This window comes from Streptopelia decaocto (assembly GCF_964273445.1).
Source record: "Streptopelia decaocto genome assembly, chromosome: 4".
Lineage (NCBI taxonomy): Eukaryota > Metazoa > Chordata > Aves > Columbiformes > Columbidae > Streptopelia > Streptopelia decaocto.
This window is the reverse complement of record NC_138658.1, coordinates 51136213-51156926: the sequence shown is the minus strand read 5'-3', so window position 1 is coordinate 51156926 and position 20714 is coordinate 51136213. Positions and strand designations below refer to the sequence as shown.

Below are 20714 nucleotides of genomic sequence, written 5' to 3'. Positions count from 1 at the left end.
CTGTTGGAAGATGATGGAGAGCAGCTTGGCAAGTTCTTCTGCTAGCTCCCTCATCACCCTAGGATGGATCCCATCTGGTCCCATAGACTTGTGAGGATCCAGATGGCTCAGTAAATCACCAACTATTTCCTCCTGGAATACAAGGGGCCTATTTGGGTTCCTATCTCTGTCAATCACCTCCAGAGATGAGTTGTCCTGAGGGCCACCTGTCTTACTGGTAAAAACTGAGGCAAAGTAGGTATTAAGTATCTCAGCTTTCTCCTCATCTTTGTTAACTATATTTCCCTCATAGTCCAACAGAGAATGGAGGTTTTCCTTGCCCCTCCTTTTGTTGTTAACATATTTGAAGAAGGACTTTTTATTATCCCTGACAGAATTGGCCCAATTAACTTCAAATTGCACTTTTGTTTCCCTGATTTTTTTCCTGCATGATCTAGCTATTTCCATAAATTCTTCATAAGTAGCCAGCCCTTTTTTCCACAGTCGGTAAAGTCTCTTTTTATTTCTGATTTCATTCAGAATCTCCCTGTTTAGCCAAGCCGGTTGTCTTCCCCGCCGGCTAGCCTTTCGGCACACTGGTATAGCCTGTTCCTGTGCTCTCAAAACCTCCTGCTTGAAGCATGTCCAACCCTCCTGGGCCCCCTTGTTTTTAAGCATTGTTTCCCAGGGTATGCTCTGAACTAGACTTCTGAATAGGCAAAAATCTGCCCTCCGGAAGTCCAGCGTAGAGGTTTTGTTAATGGTTCTCCCTGCATCTCTGAGTATTGAAAATTCTATTATTTCATGGTCGCTATGCCCCAGGTGGCCTCCAACCACTGCATCTCCCACCAGCCCTTCTCTGTTTGTAAACAGTAGGTCTAGCGGGGTCTTGCCCCTGGTAGGCTCATTTACCAGCTGATGAAGGAAATTGTCCTCTATACACTCTAGGAACTTCCTAGACTGCCTCTTCTGTGCAGTATTGAGCTCCCAGCAGATATCCGGCAGGTTAAAGTCACTCACGAGAACAAGGGCCGTCGATTTTGAGACATCTGCCAGCTGCTTGTAGAATAATTCATCTCCTTCATTGTCCTGGTTGGGCGGTCTATAACAGACTCCCACGAGGATGTCAGCCTTGTTGGACTTCCCTCTGATTCTGGTCCACAGGCACTCAACCTTGTCACTGCTGACCTCAAGTTTAACAGAGTCAAGTGACTCTCTAACATACAAAGGCACCCCTCCACCTCTCCTACCCTGCCTGTCTTTTCTGAAGAGCTGGTTAATTGTCTGATTTACTTTTATGACCATAAGATACTACAGGGTTTCCAATGTGGTGTGCTTGCAGTGGTTTTGTGTTGGTTATTTCTTGACCATACTTCTTCAGAGTTTTCTTAAAAGTTGTTACAATAAAATGCTGGGGATACTGGCAGAAATGTGCAGTGCACACAACTGAATCTGAGGTTTCCTGTCCCTTTTTAAGCTCTGCCTCTTTGAAGCAGGATGAGGAAGGGTGGGGCAGAGGTTTTGGAGCTGTGTCAGGAGTCAGCAATGCCTATGCAGGAGGGGTGACTGCTCTTCAGCAACACTGCCTATACAGTTTAAACCTGTGGCTCCAGATCCAGGGATGAGGAATTCTGTCTGGACATGCTGTCATGTTAAAATATCCAGCACTCTTCCCCCACTTTTTTTTTTTTTTGTAATTTAACAGTGGTTACCAGATATCAAATGCTACAAAAAGTAGTAAATTATAAAAACCAAAAAGAGTTAGAATTTAGGAGATTTTGAAATTTGATGGGTTTTCCCTTTGGTTTTTCCTGATTTCACAACTCTCTTTTCCCATCTGTCGTGGTTTAACTCGAGCTAGCAATACAACCACTACAACTGCTCACTCACCCCTCCCTCTCGCCGCCCCAATAGGGGAGAAAATCAAAAGGGAAGTGAGAAACTTGGATTGAGATAAACACAGTTTAATAAAATAACAAAATACTAATACACTACTAGTAAATATATATAAAAAATATAAACAAAATATACTCAAGACAATTCCTCACGAACATGTTGAGCAGCCAGTCCCAGGAAACAGCACCTGGTCCCAAAGAGAGAAAAAAAAAAAAAAAAAAAGGAGGAAAAAAAGACAGAAAAGCCCAGAGGCCTCTGAAAAATGTCAAAAGGCCAGACTAAATGTCCTGACTGAAACTCCATCAGCTGTGCCCCAGAGAGAGAGAGAGAGAGCAGAAGAGAAAAGAGCAGAAGGCCCAACTCTCCTTATATCTGAAGCATGATGCTAATGGGATGGAATACTCTTATTGATCAGTCTGGATATCAGCCAAGCTCTGCCCCATCTCTGTCCCCCTTCTTCGATGCCTCACACCTGTGGGCAGAGTGTTCAGAGTGTCCTTGGCTTTCAGACCAGAGCAATTAAAAACATTAGCTCTGTGCCTGGGCTGTTATCTTGTTCGCAAACTAAGTCCAAATAATGAGTGTGCTAGCTATGAAAAAGAAAGGTTTCTAACTCCACAAAGAAAATTAACCCATTTTCAGTCAAACCAGCACACCATCTTTATTTGCATTTTACTGATAATGTAATTCTTAAGCTTTTAAAGTTGATCTAGCTGTATAAGTTATTTTGCGTATATAATTTTCACTGAGTGAACAGGATCTGCCATTTAAAGTCTTTATGTTCTCATGAACCTTGGGAGTTTGCTTTGAGAAGAAGGTTCTTTACTTTTGCTGCTTCTTCTGGTCATAAAACTCACCAGTATAAGATGTTAGTTTGATGGTGTTATGAGAATAAACATGATTTTCTCTGCAAATCTGATCTGCTTTCAAATACCAGGCTCATATGGCATCTTGAAAAATTTTGTAGTGTTCATTTACTTACACTGTAACAGTATGTAGAGATATGTCAGATTACTTACTGCACTTGGGCAAAGGATTATAATTTCAAGCAAAAATATGGTTAATTGACACACTCTGTATGATTCATCCTAAAAGTGGAAGCTTGAAAGAGACCAACAAATTTAATAGGACAAAGAAGAAATCATGTTGAAACTCTCCCTGATAATCCACTGCATTGTTAATTAAAGCAAAACTTTCTTTAAAAAGGCCCTTCATTGCATAATGTCTGTTTGTGAAATTAGTGATTTACCACAGCAGAGACAATTCAGGAGAGTGTCGTTTCCCCAAAATGGCCAAGCCTTAAGGATGCTGTCCAAAACCTAGAAGTTTGGGGTTTTTTTTTAAGAGTTGAACTGCCCAAATTTGTGATTGCAGAAGAGGAAAGTACCTCTTTTCAGCCAGTCAGCTTTTTAAATTATTTAATTTTCAATACTTTGTTCTTTGACTCAGTCCTGGCTCATGTAGATGGGTGAGTGTTCATTTGGCTTTTAGGAGCTCTGTGTGTATGGAAGAGCCCTGCATTGCCAAGCATGAACTCCACTAGCAGCGTGTTCTGCAGTCCCTAAATATTTTTCAAGACCTGGCTACCTTCCAAGCTTTAGACTTGTTCTCAGACTCAGTGCAAGTGAATAAAAGCATCTCTTTAATCTATGTACAGATCAGTATTCATATAGAAACACAGAATGTTCTGAATATGTCTGACTATATGGTAGCCATACCTTGGAAGTAGTTCGCTGTTGTGAAGTAGCTGCTTCTAGATGTCAGAACTTCCATCTCTGAAGGAAAGGTGGACCCTGACTAAAATGGGACAGTAGCCCCTATGCAGAGGGCAGTCCCACTGGGGACTGTCCCCCAGGTGTTAGGATTAGAGAGAGCGAGGATATGAATGTGTCACATTCTGTGAAATTAAGAGGATGCCGTATATTTTGGAAAATCTTCACAACTTACTTCTTGTTTCTCTGAGAAGTCCCTGGCATAACTGCCTTCCTGTGCAGCTTTTGGGAGGCTGATGGTTACTGGGCCCACAAGGTTTAGCACTGAAAAAGAGGGAAGTCTCTTTTTCTCAGACCGATCCCTTACATTGCTTGGGGACACACTGCAGAAGGGCCTTGGGAGAGCGGTAGTTCGCTGGGAACTGCCAGGGGATGCTAAGAGGAGATGCTGTATAGAGGTTTGGTTTTCACTCCTTGTTCTTCTCTCTTCAGAGGCAGATTATGATTTCTGAAGAAAAACACGAGTTTCATGTATGTGGTAACAATCTTCCAAGACATTAAGATTGTAACAGTCAGCTGTCCACATCTAATGACAGGACAAAAATGTACTGTCTTAATTTGAGGAGAGGAAGAGACTAGTGAGACATTAGGGGAAAGCTTTAAAGCCAAAGGGTAGTGACACAATGAACCAGGCTTTTTGGGAAGTTGGCAGGATCTTCTTTTTAAGAACAGAAGGGGTTGATGTAGATATATTAATACGACCTCATTGCCAAAAGACCTACTGAGGACACTGTGCTCATATTTCAAGATTTCTGCAATTGTAGTGGGAGAAAGGAAAAATCAAGGAAGATATGTAAGAGATGTGATGGTGTTGAATCTATAGTTTTGAAAATTACTTTTTATAGCAACATTTTTGAGGAATCTAAACAGCACAGAGTGGCATTTGCCCATGGCAGAGAGATAGTACGTGAACAGACGTCTGAGTTGATTGAAGCCAAAAATCAGGATTAGCTTGATGACTGTGTAGGCTAGCCTACAGTAAGGAGATTTCATTTAGAAAGACCCAGGAAATTTTAGAGGCAGCTTTTGTATGGGAGTTTAGGAACAGGATTTAGTAAAAAAATTTTGCTATAATGTATGGGGATAGTAAGATACCACAGGGAAGGAAAGTAATCTGCAGTGGGAATTAGGTTTACTGACGATTTGGGGCTCATGCAAGTTATAGTTTTAAACAAATCTAAGATAAGCTGTTCTATGGAAGAAGTAGTACAAGAAATGTAGTAACTATTTATTGTGAAAATTTGTTGTAAATTGTAAAAAACAGAGGTTTTGAGTTTCTATTAAAGTCTGGTTTGTGTGTCTAAAAGTCCTCTTCTGCCTGCACTGGGCAGTTTGCTACAGTGAGTATCACCTATATCTATGAACTCCAACTTTCTTTAGGAAAACAAATTCCTGGGTACATTGCTGGGGCTTAGCTGAGGTGAATAGAAGAGAAGCATTGGCATCCTCCATCAGCTGGTAAAAATTCTCAAACCTGTTTCTAATTTAACAGGAAGAGGTTTTATATTCATGATAGCTACTGCCTTTCAATGGCAATTACTTTGTACTCAGATGCCTATTGCTATATCATTAACTCCTGATTTAATAAAGTTGTTAACCATTGGCAAGGACTGCAGTGTCTGAGATAAGGGTTCTGTTCAAAATGCTGTTCTCTGCAGAATTAACAGCTTGTCTGCTTTCTCACCATACTACAGCACAAAAAACTGGTGGGTGGGCTACTTGCATGGGGTACTATTACAAAAATGTGCATTTTAAACAGAGGAATCAAACTCCAGAATCCTGAAAGGGTGACTGAAATTCAGATAAGTTCAAGCTTTGAAGCAGAGGTTCCTGACCTCACTTAAATGTGAGGTTTTTTAGTGAAAATATGGAAATAATGTTTTTCCTAGGCTTATTTAAATCTGTAATTGTGACTTTTTAGTTGAAAAGCCTTTACAGAATTATTACTTAACTTGCTATATTTTAATTTGTTTCTAGATAGAGGACACTCCTTGGATTATAAAGCGTTTCAAGCACAATGGCAGATCCCATCCGCTGGGCCCGATACCGTTGGCAGCGACTGATATCTACAGAGGGTGGAGAAAGTAGCAGCAGCAACAATTCAACTAACAAGTGCTATCAATCATCCAAAACTGTTGGCAAACATAGGATAGTAATACCCTGTTTGGGACATTTTAAGGAAGAGTATGAAAAAGTATCAAAACTGTACATGAACAACAAAATACAGACTACTAAGTATACTTTATTGAATTTTTTACCACGGAATTTGTTTGAACAGTTTCACAGGTAAAGAACTTGTTTTGATCGTGGTAATTCTCCTGAAGTGGAATCCTTTTATTTAAATGTGTGTGTTGCTATATAGACAGGTATTAAAAAAATTATTCTTCCTCCCGACCTGCCTATCACTTCTGAAAAGGTCTATGTTATCTGGCCGAAGTCTCTTGAGAATCATTAGTGTTGGGCTTATCCTTTTCTCCATATTCTATGTAATTTCCACTACTTCTGTTCTTCAGATTATTGAAATATTCCTTACTCCTGGAGCACTGCCACAGAGCAATCTGCAGTAGGATTTTCAGCTCGTTTCCTGCAAATGAGTTTTTCCCCTTCTTTCATGTCTGTTGCCAGTTTTTTTCTTCCTCCTTCTGCTTGGAGGACTGCTGATTTCTAAAGTTATGCAGGGAGGTTGTAGGATGGCTCCCTTTTAAAACATGTTATCTCCCCCAGGAAATTATAAAATTAAGTTTAAAAGAGCTGGAAATTTGAGAGAGTGCAAGTTCACCCAAGCATTACTAGAAGACATGTCTGCAGGACAAGTTTGAAAATACAGGAAAATTCTTTGTTTCTCCATTTTCTGATCATGCATATTAAGCAAGTGTGCAGCTAAGTAATCTATTGACTGGAGAGTGAAAACAGAATTGTGGATACTTACTTAAATTGCAGTTGGGGTGAAGAAAAGTTAAATTACTGCTAACTTAAGTGTTTATATAGCATGAAGTGGGGGAATAAGGATGACTGCTAGCACCACTGTCTGTCTGCTGGCACAGCTAACTTCCATGTTTTCTATTTTTTTCAGAGTTGCCAATTTGTATTTCCTATTTCTAGTTGTCCTAAATTGGGTTCCTCTGGTGGAAGCCTTCCAAAAAGAAATTACAATGCTACCTCTAGCAGCGGTTCTGACAATTATTGCAGTGAAAGATGGTCTGGAAGATTACTCAAAGTACAAAATGGATAAACAGATAAACAACTTACTAACCAAAGTATATAGCAGGTAAGAGATAAACCAGAAAGACTGTTATTATTATTATTTGTCACAAAAATCTCTAATTTCCAAATATTTCTATGGTTTTGCAAATTGGAATTCACTTTGAAAATTTCCTGTAGAAGTCAGTGGCAGAAGTTGACAACTTTTTACCTGAAACTTTTGTCTTACTATATTAGTGATGCCATTGCTTGCTTTCTTTATGAGTTTATTTTGTCTTGCCTACCTTTCCATTTCCATCCTTTCTCTAAATCTTCTAGATACAAGCTGGCTGTGGAAGTAATTTTCTCCCACTGCCCTCCTGCGTTCTCAAATCCTTTCCATCCTGTTTGGAGGGCAAGGTAAAAGGGTGGTGTTGTGGAGTGACCCGGGCATTCTGTTCCAGTTGGTGTTGAACCCTAATTGGACTTACTTGGCCTTCATAATGGGGTAAATTGGCCTACATAAAAAGTTATGCTGATGTAGTTTTCAGTACCCAAGAGGTAGTTTTAAACAGCAAAACAAATGAACTAGTTTTCAGCTCGCTCAGTCTCCTGAGTAGATTTACTTTGTCAGCACTTTGCAGCTATCAAAGTTCAAGTCATACCTGCAGTAACTGAGAGTCACATCTTGTTTCAGCAAATCTTCCTTCCCTTTTCCTGTTTACCTCTGTTATTAGGTGTTTTTTTGTTAATTTACTTCAGAAATTTTTCCTTCAACTCTTTTTTTTTTTTTTAATTATTTTCAAGGAAAGGTACTGGTATGAAAAAAATCCTGTAGTGTTGTTTGTATCTATCCATCTTGTGATAGACGTGGCTGTAGCTTTAATTAAGCTTTACATACTTTCCATTGTGCCAGTTTTCCATCTGTGTAGAAAACTAGTGAAGAGCATCTTAAGGAGAAAACAGATGTGGCTTATATTGGTTTAATTTTATGTCAGCATTTGTTGCTTCCTTTTTTTGCTTTGTTTGCACTTTGAAAGCAATGTAACAGCCTCCACCTTACCTTCACTGGAGAAATAGTCATCAGTACACCAATTAATTGTGTGGGCTTTGTACCTTCTGTTTGTAGATAAGGATTTTCTAAAGGGTACTGTCAGATAATGCAGCCCTGAAAGGGATGGGAGCAAAGGTTGATACAGGCAATATTTTTCTGACATTTTCTTTGTCATTAGAAGTGTCTGCTTCTGTTTCACTATTTATCAGATGCATTTTAGATAGGTAGCACTTTGATTAAAGCTCGTAGGTAAGTGCCAGTGTTCAAACAATGGCCACGTTGAGAAGCTTATGTCTGCGCTGTAGAAGCTGGGTGCGCTTCCTAACCCCTGGGTGTGTGTGTGCTGCTCAGCCAGCCTGCAGTGAGAAGCAGGGAAGGAAGTACAATGAGCAAGACAGCCCTAGCACAGCCCAGACTACATCCCAGTCTGGATGACTGAGAAGCAAAGACTGTGGAGAGAGTACATGTTCCTCTCTTTGAACGTAGCTCTTGGGTTAGGCTGTGCAAGGCAGAAAAGTCAGACAGTCACTGAAGGCACTAATACTTTGTGCAAAATCATACTGCATCCAGACCTGTGCAGTGCTTGTAACAGCAACTATAGGTGTTTCATCGCCCCTATTGCATTAGCCTATGACTGTGTGCCCCCAGCAGGCTCACCTTGCATCCTGCTCACTGCCCTAAACCTGATTGTGTTTGCAGAGTCACAGCTTCTTTCTATGTAATCACAGCTGCTGTGATTACATAAAAGAAAGATTCTTCATCTGGGCTGAGGACAGAACAGTAGCTATAAATGAAATGTTGAAAACAGTTCAAACGTAGGTACATCATGCCTGGATATTTCATATTAATAAAGAATTTCAACTCAGTGCTGGTAGGCTTGAGCTTTTATTGACTTCCTGGGGTATTAGAGAGTCTTAGTACCTTATCTTCAAAATTAATAGAAAAAATATTTTTAAAGCCTCTAAATACAAGTATTTATATTCAGAGCATCAGTGAAGTGGTTGCTGAAAGTTCTTTGCTCACTGCTAGATATTAATTATTTCAGGAGACAGACATTTTTGAAAGGCCCTATCAGAAGGGAAAAAGATTTGCTGTTCTTGGTTGCATAATTGCAAGAAAAAGTGGTGACCCAAAGAGAAATCCTGAAAACACTGTTTGCTTTCTTGGAATAGTGAAAATACAGGAAACAAGTGGGCTGAATTTTAAATAGAGTTAAAATACTTCCAAGAGGGTGCCTGGAATGTAATTCCCAGAAAAACAGGGCTTGGACCCCAGAGCTAATTCTTTGTAATTATATTCACCTTGAGCTAACAGACTATCTCACTGGAGTTTTTTTTAATGACTTGGAAGCATAAATTAACTATTAGAGAAATTTTCTAGTTATAGTGTGTTTCTCTGAGCTTTCAGTTCATGCGTTTGTTAAAAAAAAAAAAACAAACCAACCAAAACTGTTTTTTGCATGTTTTTCAGGAAGGAGAAGAAATACATGGATGAATGCTGGAAAAATGTCAGTGTTGGGGACTTCATCCGGCTTTCACGTAATGAAATAATTCCTGCTGACATGGTGCTGTTATATTCTAGTGATCCGGATGGGATCTGCTACATTGAAACAGTGGGCCTTGATGGAGAAACCAATCTAAAGCAGAGGCAGGTGGTGAGAGGATACTCAGAGCAGGTGATAATTGTGCATTTCTAGTGGTGTAACGAAGTTGACATGACAGTCAACTAAAAGACAAAACACGCACCCACCTCCCCTCTCCCAACAAAACAAACACAAACCAACAAAACGCAACCAACCAAATAAAAAACCCAGCCCTCTAGATTACCTAGTTCTTAATAGCTCAGCAACCCTATCTGAAAACAAAATAACTAGGTAATTTCTAGTTTGTTACTTGAGTTATTTTGGAGCATGTTCAGTTAACCCAGAGAAAGAGATCTATTTCAAATAATGCAGTGTTCAGGTAAAGACATATTTTATGGTGCATATTGTGTCACATGTGAGAAACTGGAATTTTTTAGAAGGGAGTTCTGTGCTGTATAAAGACATAGAGAGAGGAGCAGATATTATCTTTTCTCTTTAACTGTTTTTTTCATGTTGCAGATGTATTTTTAGCTCCAATTCTAGTCTTTCAAGGATTTATAAAACCTTTGGAACTCTTAGAATTTTTCTGCTGCAAGCCTACTATGAACAGCGTGACCCGAGTCATCTCTCCCTTTCAAGACTGAGCATGACTGGGTCTTTGAGGGTTTACATACTGAGTAGTGGTGGGAAATCAGTGGCACTATGCTTTTGAACTGTGGAAACCATGTGGTTAAGGCTTTATAAGTAATTCATAAAGGCCTTTTCAGATATGGAAGAGATGACTGCTATTGTTTTAATACCAGACAAATAAACTTTATTTGGTGTTATACCTAGCAGACAGAATGCTAGAGGCTGGCACAGAGAACATGGTATCAAAGAAGCGAAGAATCCTGGCATTTCTGCAGTCTTCAGCACACCTGATACTGCTGCTGAAACACTGTGCTGAAGACAACAGCAGGGAGACTTGGTGCTGTCCATAAGAACAGACTGTTTAGTCCTCTGGAAATAAAATTGCCTGGACTGCCTCTGAATTGCCAGCAGTAGTGGAGAAACGAGGAGGAGCACCTTGTTGTACCTTAAGACTCCTCTGTTACTCAGCAAGTATCGTTAATACCAAAGCCATGATGTGATATCCATAAACAAAGCTGTTTCTTACCCCCTTACAGTGGCATGTGTTCTTTTTTGTTGTTTCTTTTTTTTTCTTGATTTAATCTTAAAACAATAAGGCAGAAAGGACTGATTGATATTTCTGTAGATATGTATCATTATGCAAGGCAAAGTTCAAATGGTTCTACAGGCTTACATTATACTGAGGTGGCCTTGATCTTATACCAGCTCCTGCTACCAAGGTATGAGTTCAGTCTCCCTCAAGAGACTGTTTTCTCTCTTTCCAGAATGCTAGGAAGAGTCATACTGTCCAGAAAAAGCAGCAATTCTCTCACCATTCAAGACTCTTCATTTTTGTCCTCAAATGCAAAAAAAACCCAACAAAGTAATTGCAGGATCTTCTTGTCAGGACTGCACGATCGCTGAATGTAGAGCCACAGTCAGCTTCGCAGATCTCTAGTGCCTCACCAGCTGCGTTTCAGCCAGAGCCTTTGTCCTTGTAAACTCAGGCTGAGTAAGACTGGCAGTGCTGTGCAAGAGGCTTACTGCCTGACCTCCCCGTTTCACTACACTACACTACATCAAATTAAAGAAAATCTGAAGACAAGGACTAAAATGACTTAACCTGTTCGCAAGGGTGTTAAGTCCTGCTTCTTTGTGAATGAGCAAGTAGAAACACAATTAGAAAAGTTACCAATGGGGCACCTGTTCTGGCACTTGAACTCCCTTTAAGAGAAGGCATGGCAAAACTGAAGCATGAAACAGGAGCAGAGACCTTTGTAGTCAAATTTAATTTTGGCAATTTAGAATAGCATTTTTTTATGCTTAAATGACAACAGGAAAGAAATTGAGAAAGTAACTTAAGGCTTCTTGGGTAACAGCAGGTAACAAGGCACAGAACACGGTGTCTCCAACTACCTTGGTGTTCATGGGGAAGTACACAAAACAGCTGAGGACCTTCTCCCTGAGGGTAACGAGCTATTTGGTAAACAAACTGATACTGCTCTGCTGCTTTCCAGATACTCAAATGTTGCTTCCAATTAATAAGCAATTAGTCTCATTTTCCTTCCACACCTCGCATGGTTAGCTGAACCAAGCACAGGTTCAGTGGGGTGAAGTAGGTGATGTGCCATTAACACTAAGTTGCTGTGAGCAGTGAATGTTTCCTATGACATTGTAAGAGAGGCCACAGGACTGCACTGGTCTGTTCCTTCTCAGCCTGTGTGGTCAGACTGAACCCAGTTGAACTGCAGCATTCTCAAACCTGCTGGAGAGGAAAGTGCTGTCCTTTTCTTCCAGGCAGCCTAAGAAGCCAAGCTGGTGGAAGGAGATGCCAGCTCTCCTATTCCTCCTTGGCTATGCACCCATTCCATTCCCATGCCATCTTATCTAACCATATATTAGTAATAATAATAACAATAGTTTGTCAGGAACACAGCATGGCCAAAGCAGCAGGCATGGCCTTGGGAAGTTGCTTCTCTTACCATTCCAGTGAGAGAGTCTGATGCGGAGCTTATCACTCCAAGCTACCTTACTCAGTTCCCATCTTTATTTTCCCCCCTTTTTAGGGACCTTTACACAAAATCCAAGTAATTTTAATTCTGCCCTAGGAAATCTTCTGTGCCAGGAAACATAGGAAAGCAGCTCCAGAAATAAGGTGCAAAATCTTCTACTCTCAGTATTTGCTTTGTCAAAGTTAAGATTAGAATGAACAAATACAGACCATAAACTTACAGTCCAGGAAGACTGGAGTGCTTATATCAAGACACTTGCTTTTGGATATAGTTTCTGTCACCTCTGTTTTATACTAGCAGAGTATAGACCTAACTTCTGTGCCAAGTGTAGGTTACACCTTAACTTTTTGTGGTTGCTGTTTCAAGGTATATTGCAAGAAGCTCTTACTAAAACCTTCACTGCTATTACAAATTGTTTGACAAAGTCAAATGGTTTAGTAGTCTATCAGGAATAAGATGCTTTCACTGCAAGTACATGTCTGGAGCAGTTTCCAGGCTGTCAGTTGCTTTGGCTATTTTACCTCCTTTTGGGGGTAGTTCTTACTCTCTTCATGCTCTTTTTTGTGTAACCATTGTATGATGTGAAATGCTTGAAAAGCATGAATCAATTATACCATTTAACACTTTCCAGAAATGTTGTACTTCCTGTACTAATAAACATAAGGAGGGTCAGTGGAGAGAGAAGTCTTTCATAGTAAATTAACAGTCTGAAGGTATCTGTCTGTCTAAGGCTATGTTCGTATTGACTTCAGGTTAATACAGTGCAATAAAGAAGTACAGCAAACCATAGCAAAAAATATATAATTTTTTATCAAGGCAACAAAGTATGTGTTTCAAATTCTACTTGCAGTATTGTGTTTTAACCTCACAGTTGCTGTTCTGCCAGTGTGAAGTCACCTATTTGTGGGAGTTCAGCCTTCTCAGAGACCTGTAATTATGTAGCAGTATTCAATTACACCTATGAATTACAGATCTATCCTTGCAGTTTGAAACCTTAAATTGGTAATTCTTTTTTTCTAAAGAGTAGAACATATTACTTTCCAAAGAGTTAGAGGAAGGTACGTGGCTTGGAAAGGGCTCTGTTATACCAGAGGCTAGAGGCATGCTTGTATGTCATTAATTGAAATTAAATTGCAAGTGCAATTGCAGATAACTCTAAGATAAGGCCTTTTGTTTTTTTCTCTTCTTGTCGGGTTTTATTCTTTATTAATAAAGGATATTTGTTTTGCTTGGCTTTTTACTGAAGAGCTCACCTGCTCTTTATTCACAACATGTACTTCCAATTTTTCATAACAGCCCTTTGTTCAGTACTGTTAAGGCTCGAGCATCATTAAAAAGTTCTACTTTCTTTGCATTAGCACAGATAGTATTCTGGTCATAGTATTGGAAACAATGGCTGTTTAAAAGAAATTCTACTTGCAGAGAAGACATGACCTCTTTTTTTTTCCTTGTAAGAAAAAAAAAAAAATATGAGAGATCTCTGCTTTTCAGATGTTCTTATTGCATTTTTTTTTCTTCTTCTATCCATCTTCTTCTCTCCAGTGTTCTCAAAATATCAGCAATTCAACTGCTATTTGCCAGGATTTGATATTTACTAGGAAGTCCGTCCATGCTGTGTGTGATTTACACTGAGTAGCAGATCATCAACAACATGAGCAACTTAACAGTTTTGAAGCTAAATTGTTAGATAGTAATATGTGAACCTATGAATTTATGATGTTTTTAAGTTCCATCACGTTTTGTCTGAGTTCTCTGTTTTTTGTTTTGTTGTGTTTTTTTTCCTATGGCTTTAGGTCTCTGAAATTGATCCAGAAAAATTTTCCAGTAGAATAGAGTGTGAAAATCCTAATAATGACCTCAGTCGCTTCAAAGGCTTTGTGTAAGTAGGATTGGTGGCTCTTTAAACTTTTGTCATTTGCTTCGATGCTCTTACTGATATTCAGAGAGCTTGTAACATTTGCTTTAAAAAATAATGACTGTATATATAGAAGTCACCACATTTGCATTTCTGAGTGCAGCCCAACACATGGAGCTCCATCCAGAAGGGCTTTCTGAGCAGCAGGTTGTGAACTGGGAAAGCCTACTAGTGCTTTTTATTTTTTATTGAATATGTTCAATATCTTAGCTCAGGCTATTTTGCAATTGTCTATTCCATATTCAAAATAACTGTTTCAAATCTGCTCTTAATAACATGTGATATCTACAGTATTCAGTCTGGACAATGGCCTGGCCGGACAAGCTGCATTGATCACAATTGGAAATGGAAGGACTGGCTTCCTCTCCTTTTCTGATTTGTTTTGTGTAACCACCAGTGACTTTATCAAACTCCTTTTGACCAATGTGACTGTGTCCTGTCTTCTTATGGGTTTATGATTTTTTATACAGTTGGAAAACAGAATACCGGGGTGACTGATTAATGTCTATATTCTTCCCTGTGGGCTCTGATACATTAGAAATACAAACCAAAAAATAAATATCTGTAAATCTTATTCTCTGAGGAAACACCTTGACAAACAGTGGACCTACCTGCACTGAAAGTATGCCACAGGAGTAATGATGTTCACAGTATATTTAAAATGGGATTTTGTATTTTGTTTGAATTTTTTCTGATGTGGGCAATCCAAGTAGAAGTCAGGCTTTCAGACTTCCAGTGTTTGTCTTCAGCTCTTTTCAGTAGTGTTGCCTACTTCTCATATGCCAGCTGGCAAACACCAGGCTTGTAAACACAAGAACTTTTAATACAGTGCCTACATGTCTGGCTTTTCAAAGATGATCTGCATGCATGTTGCCACATTCTTTTGAAAAGCCTGATCAGAAATGACAGAATGGGAGTCAGTGACTAGCAGCTCCTTTGGGAAGTCTGCTCCGTAATGGTTTTGCAAAGCCTGACTCAGAATTGCTGGAGTCCTACAGCTGAAGTAATGTGCATTTTTTCCAGTGAGCACTCAAACAAGGATCGAGTGGGCCTCAGCAAGGAAAACTTACTGCTCCGAGGGTGCACAGTAAGAAACACAGAAGCTGTTGTAGGCATAGTGGTATATGCAGGTTAGTGAACTGCCCTGGCTTTCACAGATTGCTTTGCAAACAAGATAGAGTTATGTGCCCTAGAAACAGTATTCTACAAAGGGGAATTACGAGAGTGAAAGCTTGGATCCAGCGAAAGGCAGCTGTAGCAACAAATGTTGAGAATGCATGTCTGGATTAAGTTTGTTTCCATTTTAACAGTGTAAAAAACTTATGTGTCTGGTTATTCATCGGAGACCAACTCTGTTCCATGTGAACAGGTCGCTGTCCTCAACTGTTGTGGTGGTGAACCCTGGTTTTGAAATGGGCATGGAGATGCGTGGCATGCTTAGGGTTTTTTTCTGGTCCAAAACTGAAGCTAGTGCTCTTCTTCAGTGTTCTGTATCAAACAGCAGAGGTTTTTAAACTAATCAATACGATCTATCCAGCCAGACAGTTGTAATGCAGGCACAGGATTTTGTAGAAAATATTAGAAATAATATAGAAAATGTCAAGAATGGGTATGTTTCTATAGGAAGGAACATTATTGACAGTATTAAAGTTAATGTATCCATGACAGATTTTGGTTTAGCTTGTTCACTTTTTTTTTTTTTTAGGACAGAATTCTTATGTTGCAGGAGCAGTTAGTTTGCTCATATTTAAAATTTGTGTTCAAATATTAGTTAACAGAAATGTCCCATTTCCCAGAGCTTTAGAAATATAAAGCACTTGTGGTTCTGATACCCGTTCTTAGAGAACTTCAACTTGTGTTGTGGTTACAGGTCATGAAACCAAAGCCATGCTGAATAACAGTGGCCCTCATTACAAGCGCAGTAAATTGGAAAGAAAAGTGAACACTGATATTCTTTGGTGTGTTCTGCTTCTAATTTTGATGTGTTTAACTGGTGCAATAGGTAAGTGAGAATCAGCAGACTCCTGCTATTTTCCTCTCTCAGCCTACAACACTTAGTGTTTTATTTTGGGACCGATTCTTTTTAACAACCCATCTCAGAAGCTGTCTTTGTCCATGTGTAATTCCATAGCAGTTGAGGATACTGCCAGGTTTTAGTTCATGTTGTCATGTTTAATCTGGAGTGTGATCAAGAAGTGTGTTTCTGGTACAAGTTCTTAGGTCTGGAGCCTGTTTCTCCAGTTCATTTCTCTTTCTGTCACTAACTGCTCTGCAAAACTCCCACTTAGGATTTTTCAGGTAACATGAGATGCATGTACAGCATTGTGGGGAGAGGTCTAATGCGACTGGAGTTGTAAAGGACTTGATATTTTAGGGATGGATTGAATAGTGAGCTTAAGTAAATCTAAGCAGACTGACTTATGACAAATCAAAAAAGTGTTTAAAACATGTTTAAGAAAACTTCTTCAGACTACACTTAATAATGATGACATGGTGTTCACAGGCTAACTAGAAAGTGGACAAGCAAGGATAATACAATTAATTGGCAGAGGTTTTTCTAGGGGAAAAAAAAGGTGTGTATCAAGTGTAATTAGTATTCCTTTAGTTCTGGGATATGCTGTATAGATGTGCTGTTGATGGAAATATATGTAAGGTATTTGTTCATGTATGCATTGATACTTAATTAATTTTAATGGGGTTCCTTTTGAGGCAAAACTCAAGAGATAAAATAGTAGTTCACAAGCTTAGAAAGAACTGCAGAGTGTTAACAGTGAACACCATGACCCTGAACTGTGATACATTTTACATACAACTGACTCACTTTATCTTCTTGTTTTCAAGGCCATGGAATTTGGTTAAGTAGGTATTCGGAAATACCTTTTTTTAACATCCCTGAGCCAGATGGGAAATGGATTCCTCCAGCACTAGCAGGATTCAATATGTTCTGGACAATGATCATTTTATTACAGGTAACTTCAGTCTGCTTTGAACATGGGTCATATTCTGCTCTCATTTATATCCTTGAAGTAACTCTTTGGTTTCAGTGGAGCTACTTATGTTTGTAACTGGCCAAAGAGTTTTGTTTCATTTGATCTTCTTGTTTTGTTTTGGTAGGTCTTGATCCCGATTTCTCTCTATGTTTCAATCGAAATTGTCAAATTGGGACAAATTTATTTAATACAGAATGACATTGATTTTTACCATGAGAAAACAAACTCAACAATTCAGTGTCGAGCACTGAATATTGCTGAAGACCTTGGCCAGATTCAGTATATTTTCTCTGACAAGACTGGAACCCTCACTGAAAATAAGATGGTTTTTCGGAGATGCAGCATTGCAGGACACGAGTATTGCCATGAGGAAAATGGTAAGGCACTAAACCTGTGTTCATAATGGGTCGTTTTTCTTTTCTCAGGGAAGCTGAAAGTTTTGATGGGGTCCAGTGGACTTCATGAAGTTTGTAGGGCAATACGTACCCATGGAAGGCATAAATTCACACTGATCCTGCTAATAGCCATGCATATTCCCCCATTGTTTGGATCCCTTCATATATAGTGTTACATATAGTTAAGAGACTTATATATATGAGACATATATAGTTAAGAGACTTGAAGACTGCATGTAAAGTGCTGCTTTGCAGCTAGTTAAGTTCCGACATATTTGATAGCACAAACAAATTATTCTTTACTCACTCTGGAAGAAGTCACACCTACTGTGTTTTGCCTCTCTCCTTGCAATATTCAGAACCCAGAGCATTGGAAAATTGCCCATCTAGTCTTTACTGTCTCAGTTATCTCTTTTTTTTTTTCAACTAGAGTGCCATGCTTACTTGTCATTTTAGAGTTCAAACATCCTGTTGACTGCCATAACAGTGTGTAGTCTATCTCAAGGTTCCGACTTGACATACTGTTGCCCTTGAGGATAAAGTAATCCAAATACGTATGTATGTAAGTACTGTTAGCTGCAGACATTTGCTGTTTTGCTGGTGAGCAAAGCAGGTATTCCATTGAGATCAAAGGTGAGGTGCTGACAGGTGGACAGGTGAAGCACAGCTGTGTCTTGAACCCCCCTTTGTGGTTTTGGTGGTTTTGCTGCCAGATAGAACTGCTGCTTACAACTGTGTGCAAAAGGCACACCCTGCTGGCCACAGCAGTGGATCAGTTAAGCCCTTCTTTTGTTGTGTCACAGGAGCAGATGGTTACAAACCATTTGTACAGTAATTTCTGCACATATTTTGAAAATTTTACAGTGTGGGTGTCCAGGTGCTTCTTTGGCTTTCCATAATTATACTGGGAAGGATGACAACAGCAAAGTGCAAAGAAATATTTTAAGTTTCAAACTTTGTGAAGGAGCAACTTAAATAAAAAGTAGAATATATTTTCAGGGCATTTTCTAAAGGAAGGAAAAATATTTCCAAAGTGGTAAACCAAAGTGTAGTGCGAATGGTGTATCTGTGGCTGATCTTCTCATTGTGCCAGGGAAAGTATTATATGTCTACTGCTTACTTCTGCTAGCAGTTTAGGGTTATCTTTCAAAAATAGAAGTGTGTTAATTATGTTTATAATTATTTCCTGCTGTACTCTGTCTTCTACCTCAAGGGTGAGCATGTGCTTCTTCCTAACAAATCTGGAAATTATGTGAGCCCTGAAAATCAGTTTGAAAAATGTTGGAGGTCCTGTGTTTTAGTCCCATTTTACATTTTTTCAGTTGCAGAGAGCTGCTATTTGTAAGGCTCCTGCTACCTACAGTAAGAATTATAGTCCAAGACAGTGCAGTTGTTTGCATTCAGGCCACTTAATCCATACATACATATATTTCTGTATTTATATCTGTACTGCCCAGGGTAAAGAGGTGCACATGAGCGAAGCACACAACAGCTATTACGTCAATTCAGTGTAGTCCTCTATACAGGCGGCCCCATGCAGTGTTCTGTCAAAAGTAATGTGTGCCCTTTGGATGGTGGCAGCAGAGCAGTCTGGTGTTACAAGAGATGCTGCGTATGTTAATCAAGACAGAGCATGCAGGATTCTCAGCAGCTGGGAATCATACTGGAATGGGCATGTGTTGTCCAAACCTGCCTCTACAAACACCTACTAAGTCACTGTTGCTGCTTTCTGCTAAAAGGTGTCAGTTCCACATGTGGGACATTATAATTGGTAGTTGTGGAGAGCCACAGTTTGTTACGTTCTCACTTATCTTTTTTTTTTTTTTTTTTTTTTAAGAACTGTTTTATTACATGGCATCAGGGAGATGGCCTGCTGAGGAAGGTGTAAACTCTGGTCTCTCTGCTTTCCTTGGACTCATCAGAATGGCAGGATAAGAGACAGGAGGCTTTCATTTATATTGCAGAAAGAGAAGGCAACAGGAAATAAGGCGAACTTAACAGTGTAACAAATGCGGTAGCTCATTTCCTGAACATAGCTAATCTTCCCTGCTTTGGCTAGGAGGAAAAGGACACAAAAGTGACATGAAAATCCTATTTCCATCTCATTTGAGCACCAGAGCTGGGGGACTGTGAACTGTGGATAGGTTTCTTGTTTGCAAAGAACAGAATAATATACTACTTTTCACTTATTTTCTGTATGTTAGCTGCCACCGTAAATAAGAAAAAAGAAACAGGGAATTAGTGGTGTAGCAGGAGATGTCTGTATATGAATACTGTTTTTTTTTTCCTAGGATGCTGTTGTTTGTATTCACAGATAAATTAAATAAATAGGTAATGCACAGCTCTCAGAACAGGTTTTTCATGCTGTCAGTGGCTGCAGACATTGAACTGCTAGTGTATGGTCATTGCATGCTATTTTCACTGTGACAGGTAAAAACTGAATAGTGTACAGTGATCTAGTGCTGTCTGGATTGAGACTGCAACCTCTTGGCATGCGGTCAAACACTGTCCCAGAACTCCAGTGCAAACACTTGGGTATGTTCCTGATAAGCACATGATAGCATAGGCATGTTTCCATTTGCTACAGACTCTCTTTACACCGCTGATCTTCCAAGTTAGATTTGTGGGGCACAGAACTGCGTTTGTACTTTCGGTGCTGAGGTGTTAGACATGTCAATACAAAGTTTGCTTATTGAACCCTCTTTTCAATTAAATACTCAGAAAATGTGTACGTGTGTGTGAGGGGGTGTCCCATACAGAAAGGATAAAAACCACCGTTTCAATGAATTCCTGTTAGAAGTTGTACTTGTCAAACCACTGGCATACAATCCTGATCCACGATAAAATAATTAGGCTAGAAGAGCCTCACCAAGAGGTGATCTTGTCCTGTTTATCTGGCCTAAGACCAAGTTGTTGCTGTCATTGTTTATGAATATTTTATTTTGTTTCTTCAGGACCTCCAGTGATGACCAATTCACTGCTTTCTCAGGCATTCTGTTCTGTTATGGCACGTCTCCTCTGACAAAGTTTTGCTGACACCTAGCCTGAGTCTGTCTTGGCACAGTGTATGACCATTGTGTCTTCTATCACCCACAGCGTGCATAGAAAACAGGCTCTTTCCTTTCTCTATGCAATTGCCCTTCTTGTACTTGAAGACTGTTATTAATATTTAACTCCCATTAACATGCCCTTCTAGAGGCTGTGAAACTCCAGCTTATTTTACTGTTTCCACACAGCTCGTGTTCTCTAGAACCCTAATCATTTTTCCTCCCTCTTCTGGATTCACTCCAGTGGCGTGTTGCTCTTGAAGTGCAGTGTCCCAAACAGGAA

At 39.5% G+C, this 20714-nt stretch overlaps 1 protein-coding gene across 5 annotated transcripts in view; it reads left to right on the top strand.

Moving 5' to 3' along the window:
- ATP10D (ATPase phospholipid transporting 10D (putative)) overlaps positions 1-20714 on the top strand; it is a 49561-nt gene that overhangs the window by 8430 nt on the left and 20417 nt on the right. For 3 of the 5 annotated variants that reach the window (XM_082050293.1, XM_082050294.1, XM_082050292.1), the window contains exons 2-9: positions 5625-5933; positions 6721-6915; positions 9352-9556; positions 13878-13963; positions 15023-15129; positions 15870-16001; positions 16841-16968; positions 17114-17366. In XM_082050293.1, the coding sequence (XP_081906419.1) occupies positions 5665-5933; positions 6721-6915; positions 9352-9556; positions 13878-13963; positions 15023-15129; positions 15870-16001; positions 16841-16968; positions 17114-17366 (1375 nt within the window). In that variant the 5' untranslated portion in view covers positions 5625-5664. Of the gene's footprint in view, positions 1-5624; positions 5934-6720; positions 6916-9351; positions 9557-13877; positions 13964-15022; positions 15130-15869; positions 16002-16840; positions 16969-17113; positions 17367-20714 lie in introns of those variants that run through there. The other 2 variants (XM_082050296.1, XM_082050295.1) reach the window with 2 other exon arrangements.